This window comes from Physcomitrium patens, chromosome 16 (assembly GCF_059467195.1).
Source record: "Physcomitrium patens ecotype Gransden chromosome 16, ASM5946719v1, whole genome shotgun sequence".
Classification (NCBI taxonomy): domain Eukaryota; kingdom Viridiplantae; phylum Streptophyta; class Bryopsida; order Funariales; family Funariaceae; genus Physcomitrium; species Physcomitrium patens.
Genome location: NC_143425.1, coordinates 6004557 through 6011671, shown reverse-complemented (window position 1 = coordinate 6011671; position 7115 = coordinate 6004557). Strand labels below are relative to the sequence as shown.

Genomic DNA, 7115 nt, shown 5'->3' with positions numbered 1-7115 from the left:
CTACCGTTGGCTTCAAGGGTCGATGAACCACTTGCCTCGTGAACAACAGTTGGAGTTCATAGCAGAAGTTATGCGACAGATCTTCATTTTCTTGCGTTGGTACTGATCAACAACATTGCTTCTCAGAGACCTCGAAGCTAAAGGAGGGGGTGATGTTAGGGACATATTCCTTAGAACTTTCTAGAGAGAAGTTTCTAGAACCTTCTAGAAATCAAGCCTCTGGAACCTTCTAGAAGAGAAGCCTCTAGAACCTTTTAGAGAGAAGTTTCTAGAAGCTTCTAGAAAAGAAGTCTCTGGAACCTTCTAGAAGAGAAGTTTCTAGAAGCTTCTAGAAAGGAATCCCCTGGAACTTTCTAGAAGCTTCCTAATTAATAGAAGTAGCTCGAGAAGTTTCTAGAACCTTCTAGAAAGGAAGCCTCTGGAACCCTCTAAAAGCTTCCTAGTTAATAGAAGTAGCTCGAGAAGCTTCCTAAGTATGAGTATATATAGGGATCGAGGCTGAAGAGTTCTTCAGTCTCGACAACACATCTCTTGGAGTTCTAGCTCACCTTTCTGGTGTTGTTCTTGTACTCATCTGTTTAATCTAGTTCTGCCACTTCTTCTTGAACTTCTTGTTAGATTTCAAGTCTGTATTTTGTGTCCGTGACATAAGTCTTTTAAAGATTATGACAACTTTAATTTGGACTGCTATTCTTATATAAAGATTTACTTTTAATATATCTATTTTTTCAATTTTCTCCACTAAATCTGTTAAATTACAAGATTTTAAGTTTTTCATTTTTTAAAGTAGAATAGATTTTTTAACTTACATATATTGTGAGTTTATGTAAATTAAACAAGACAAAAAAAAACAAAAAAAACTTATTAAATTCTTTATAATAACTAGTGTTTTAAAATAATAATATGCTAATTATATTTATAAAATTAATTATATATAAAAAATTAACATTGTGCTTGGTAGCTTGTACTTTGTTCGTCTAAAATGTAATAAATTTCTTAGCTCCAATATATACTTACAACGCACTTGATATTCTTTTTATTAGAAATTAAATTCTCTACCTACGATGATATATAGAAAGAGAGTATAAAAAACTACCAAATGACATTACTTAATTGCAAAGCATGATATAAAAAATAAATAAATAAACAAAAATCCGCTTTAGCCTTATCTAAAGAAGAATATTACCTCTAAGTTGTTTTATGTATCACATCTTTTTCTATTTTCTTTAACTTAAGACTTACATAAGAAAATAAGATTGCTTCTAGAGACACTTTTCAATTGTCCATAAGGTATCTATAAAATACTTAAAGCTTTTTAAAAGACATACCTTAGAAAAAAAATTATGACCATACAAAGCCAAGTGCAAAATACAACAAATTCTTCATCAAAACAATTCTACATTATTGTATAAAATCCATCCAAGCAAGATCTTTAAAATAATTTATAAAAATATCTAACAAGATTAAAATCATTTGAACCTCATTGTTGAGACTTTTTATGTTTTAGTATATCTATTTGATAATCTTACTATAAGTTGAGATTTTTAGAGACCATGTAGAGCTTTCTAAAAAATTCTAAAATTAAAGTTCTCATTTAAAGGTCTAATTTGCTATGAAATAGAAGTGTATATGTGGTCATGATTATGATATTATTATGAAGTGACTTCTATAATATTTTTTTTTTTTCTAAAATTTCAATTGAGACAAGTAAAATATCTATAGTTGGATAAGTAATATTTTAAGGATTTTGGTGGTATAGAATATAAGTTATATTTACAATTATATTTTAGTCCCATTGGTGTTATAGTATTACTAAAAGAAAATACATACAATACATTATGTTATAACACCTTAGAGAGAAGTGACTTATATTAGTTAAGTATGAAAGATACAATATATTAGAAAGAATTGAGTAAAATATTAATTTAATAAAACTTCTTTTTAAAACAATTGGGATTGTTGTCAAATTGTTTTGATTCTATCAACATCATTAAGTATTTTTGTTAGTTTTATCATGAATATTCTCAAATTCCAAGAATGTAATGCAATCTTAATAACAAATAACTCATTTAATAAATTTTCATGTATGGTACTAAATTGAGGAACCAAAATGATTGATAAAACTCTAAGGTTTTTATTAATACATGGTAGAAATAACATAAATTACAAATGAAGTTTTAAAACAATACTTGAAGAATTTTGTGTATTCATATTAACAAAATTGAATGAACTTTGTGGAACTTGCTAATTTGAACTTTCATATGACAATTTAATTTACATTCAACAAAATCATTTAAAGTGGCCATGAAGAGTGAAGTTTATTCATCTTTAAATTGAAATCCAAAAAATAAAAATGATAATAATAATGATAAATGAAAAGAAAATTACTTGAGTACTAATTTTACAAGCATATAACTTGTTTAAGTTGGTGTTGTGTGGTTGTTTTAAACATCTCATAAAGTTCCTTAATATGAACATCAATTACCATAAAGAAGAGAATTGACTAAGAGAAGTTGAAATTTTGTAATCTAAATAAATCTCTCATGTTGAAGGAAGAATGAAAACGTTTTGTTGTAGCACATGATTTTGACCATAATTAAACACAAATATTTTTTTTTCTTATAAAAAATTAATTAAATTAGGTTCTGCATCAACAAAACACATCTTTTAGCTTTAGTTTTACACGACACTGGTTCAACGGAAATAACGCATGAAAGGGTATTCCATAAAACTTTTGATAACCCACCCCAAATGTGCTAAGAATGCTGATAGTTGATTGTGAAGCTCAACAGTTGAAGCTTTTGAAGTGGAGCAAATGTTTTTAACTTTCATGTCAGACACCTAATGTTACTTGAACCAGCCTGACATGTTTACATGACCAAACTGTCCCTCAAAGCAATGGCTGAAGTTATTATCTTTCAAAATACCAACTCACAAAGAAGCATGTGGAGAGTTATCTGGCACATTTTAAGTTGTAAAAATCAGGGCACCTGGTACATTGATCCCAATTCGAGACAAACAATCTAGTCATTTTTATTTTTATTTTGAATTGTATTTCAATGACGACGTCACTCGTCTAAAATTTGTGAGCTGGAAACTTATTCGAATAACCGCTAAAATTTTAAATCTATAATACAACCGTACCCCAGACAATGCATCTTGTGCCTGTGTACAAAATTGCTAAGGCAGTAAGTCTGTTCACAGATCGAAAGAATAATTTTGCGTTCAAGTCTACTCTCCTTATTGAGTAGAATAAAGAGTCCTCATCTCGAAGGGAGGAATTTTGTCTAATTGAATATTAATCTTACTAACTACAATTATGTATAGGTATATGTAACAGGAAGAAAGAAGAGAAAAAAGAAAGTAAATAGCCGTCATCCTATCCTCATGAAAAGTATACACACTAATGTAACATCAACGAGGCTGCTTCTTGAACCAAGGGTCCAGTGGCTTTTACATGAGTTTCTGTTCTTTGGTGCTCTTCTTCCCATGGTTGAAACGTACGACCCTCCTCCATGTGACGAACGAATGGAACAAACAGTCTCCAGTTTTCGCTGTGAAACATGCTTTCAGACATTCTCAGAAAGGTGAAGGCAGCCATAGGTTCATAATCTTGATGACAGTCTCCTTCTACAGGCATACGCAACCTCGACGAGGTGATTATCTGTTCGTGTGCTGAACTGTCAAATCTAGGAAGAGCGTTCTCTCCGGCCATTGGGGTTCCAGCTGTCCTAGTAGCAAAAGCTACTTGTTTCACTAAACCCTCCGGACTGCATAAAGCATGGGAAGGCTGCTCAAGGTCTCGCATTTCAAAACATGTGAAGTTCAGTGTAACGCCATACTTCGCGAATAGCTGGGCAATGGGAGCATATCCGTCCCTTGTCCGAGTGTTATAATACCCTGCTGTTAGCTCGGCGGCATGACTTCTTGTGCCGTAGTGCCAATGAATACCAGCAACTTTGCCTGAAATAACAGCTTCAGTATCCCTGAAGATGCCAGTAGCCACTGATAGGATGCGTTCACCATGAGCAAGAAGCATTTCAGAATACCACTCCATGAAGAACTGTCCGTAGTCTGTAGACCATGTACCATCCTTGCGGAAGAAACCAGTATCATCGGGCCATTGGTTGTAGTTTCCAGCATCGTGAGGACCACTAGTGCCCCAAGCAGGCATGCCCACAGCCTCCGCACTCGCTTTCAAACCCGCAAGCATGTACTTATCATAACATTGGAACTCGCCTATACCTGGGAATCGCCACCTTCCTTCACTTTCCGGATATGAAGGGTAGCGAAGTTCGCCAGCTGGTCCCATTCCACATTGTATTTCCTAGAATGTGTCAAGTAGAGAGTCAGTGATGAAGAACAGAACAAGTACAGGACAGAGGGAGGACAGGAACCTACGAGAAAAAGGACATTCGTGAAGTCCGTCGGGAGAAACAAATGTATGAGATAATGATAAAGAAGTGGAACTGTGACCGTACACCCGATAGCATACTCTCAACTTCACAAAACTACGGGGTACTAAGGAATACGGGACGTACAATGATAACATCTCCAAGGAGATCTTCGAAGTTGTCTCTGAAACTCCTCATAAAGTCAGCGTAGCACTGTACAGGTGTCCTTCCCTTCAGGGCTGGCACGTTGTCGGCACCAAGACAAATGTACTCAGCATTACGTCTTCCTGACTTGTCGGTGTAGGCCAGGTCAGGATTCTTCTGTATCTCTTCAAGAACCCATGGAGGTAGGGGAATGCTGCGAAAATAAAAAGTACATCAGTTAGAAGTTTCTAAGCAGGTAAGTGATTAAGGACCAATAACGAACAAGTGTAAATGATATCCTGGAATCGTGTTCACGAGATGCAAACTAAGAACATCGGGATGTTGCAATTGATTACCAAGTAAACGCACACTCACAGAAATTAGGAGAAGCAATATTACTACACTTACTTGCAACTATCCCCAACATTACCGCCACATTGATGAAAGGACATAACAGCCTGCACCTTCAACCCGTGCTTTCGCGCCATCTCGATTAACTCACGATATGCAGACCAATTGTAATTCAGGGGCGCATCTTTCTCAACAATCCCCCACCAGACATCCATCATAATCCCTTCAATGCCAGCAGATTTCAAAGCCATCAAGGAGGCATTCAACGCTCGACGCCTGTTCAGAGTATTATTCATATTCACGCTGTCCAACGGTAACATCACGAACACGGGCACACGGCCATGGACACCTCTGCTCGTTGCCGTCTCATGGAATGCGTGTTCTTTCCACTTATCCGACGTGTTATCCCAGTCCAGAATGGATCTACGCTCTGGAAACATACTGACTGTTTGAGTATGATGAGTGGCTCGGAGTCCACCCATAGAGTCAGCGACGTTATTTGAGTTTTTTCTCCACCATTCCTCGGGAAATGATGAAGCCGAAGCAGAAGAGAGAGACCCGGCTGATGACTGCGCAGCATATCCATCGAACTGCTGTCTTCCCAAACCCCACACGAGTGGTGATAGTTTTGTCACGGGCTGACGCACATGATCATCCCTGGTACTAGAGGAGACTTCAGGCTCTGAGGCATTTTTCAGCACACTACAGCCTCCGAAACTACTCTTCCAAGCAACGCTGTGAGAAATAGTGAACACCACCATCTTTTTTCACCACGAAATTACTACACCATCCACAGCACAAACCAAACCTCCTCAATACAGCTCTAAAACGCGGCTTGTCAACACAAAAGCTTCCACCACGGATTTTCCTTCACAAAACTCACAATTCCAACTCCCTTCAACCCTGACAATGCATGTATCCGTGTTTACCGGTATCTCTTTCCTCGTCAAACGAAGTCCCTACTCAGCTCAAATCCCTTGTCACACAACACGTAATTACGCCTCTTCACTGTTTCTAATATCAGGTTCCACAATATATCCAACGATAACACCTTGCGCAACCCGCCACAAGTTCCAAAGGCAGCAAGGCAAAACTCTACCCAAACCCCTTCCAACAGACGAAATAAAACTAAGAAAACCACTCCGAAATTTTTATACTCAACTCAGATCTCCGAACTCGCCCCCCGAAATACCAGCAAGAATCTGATCGCAGGGATTAGGGAGCAATACACGACAACGAGAAGAGAGAAGTTCGATCACAAGGTTGAATACCGCAGGCAACAGCGCACGGCTGTACATCCAAAGGGGACGGAGAGGGAGTACAAGAATGATTATGCGAGTGTAAGAGGAGATTAATAGCGGAGCAGAGAGTCAGAGCGAGAGAGAAAGATTACCCAAACAAATAAAATAAAGCTCGATGTCGTGTAGAGCCGGATGGCAAAAGCTTCTCTGAAACTGCTCTTGTCACGATCCTTTCTTCTCCTTCAAGTCCCCCCTTCCTCCGTTTCCTTGTTGGATTCTACCTCCCCCGCCCCCTTTCAAAACGCAGCGATTGCAGCCCCAGGTTGCTTTCCTTGGTTTGTCTGCTCCGCCAATGGCGAGGGCGGGGAAAGGCGGGGAAAGGGGGTCTGCTGATTCCAAGCGCGTTACCATAGGCGGACTTGGCAGGCTTACTTGCTTGCGTGTCGACTCGACCCTATTCCCCGGTCCGCCTTCGTGGACGGGGAGGACTTTGACGTTCCCACGATCCCACCCCGATAAAGAACCACTTCGTTCCCCACGGTTACCGGTACTTCTTTCTCGTGTCTTGTCATGAGCCGGCTCCATGGGAGAGATAACGGGTTCAAATCCCTTTGACACTACCTACCTACCTACCTATCGGCGTCGTGAAATAGATCATGGGGAAAATTTTGAGAACCAAGTGGGGATTCGTTTCATTGGGTTTTGGAGCTGTGGATTAGTTACTGTTGGGGGAGAAATCTGTAACCGTATCCTGCTGCCCCCTCTCCCACAATTACGGGGGAAAACAAATATCTGAGCTTATGGGGCTATTCGGGTGAGGACGGGGTGGGAGCTTGGTTAGTTAGGTTCATCCATCCATCTCAACCTCCTGTTGGATGATGGTGATGGATGAGGCTCTGCTGCTGTTTTCATCCATCCCTTTTGGCTGAACTAAACTTCCTTTCCATCTCTGATAAAATTGCCACTTTTAGGGTTGCAACCCTTT

The 7115-nt window shown here is 38.8% G+C and overlaps 1 protein-coding gene across 2 annotated transcripts; it reads right to left on the bottom strand.

Annotated features, from left to right (window-relative positions):
- Positions 1 to 3008: 3008 nt before the first annotated feature.
- LOC112293647 (beta-amylase 3, chloroplastic) lies at positions 3009 to 6424 on the bottom strand. 2 transcript variants are annotated; one of them, XM_073539794.1, is made up of 4 exons: positions 6283 to 6424; positions 4947 to 5670; positions 4542 to 4752; positions 3009 to 4327 (listed from the first exon to the last, which is right to left on the bottom strand). In XM_073539794.1, the coding sequence occupies exons 2-4, from the start codon at positions 5648 to 5650 to the stop codon at positions 3404 to 3406; spliced, it is 1839 nt and encodes a 612-aa protein (XP_073395895.1). In that variant the 5' UTR covers positions 5651 to 5670; positions 6283 to 6424; the 3' UTR covers positions 3009 to 3403. The 2 variants fall into 2 exon arrangements, with proteins under 2 accessions (XP_073395895.1, XP_024399091.1); XM_024543323.3 differs by lacking the exon at positions 6283 to 6424 and having other exon boundaries at positions 4947 to 6205.
- Positions 6425 to 7115: the final 691 nt, after the last annotated feature.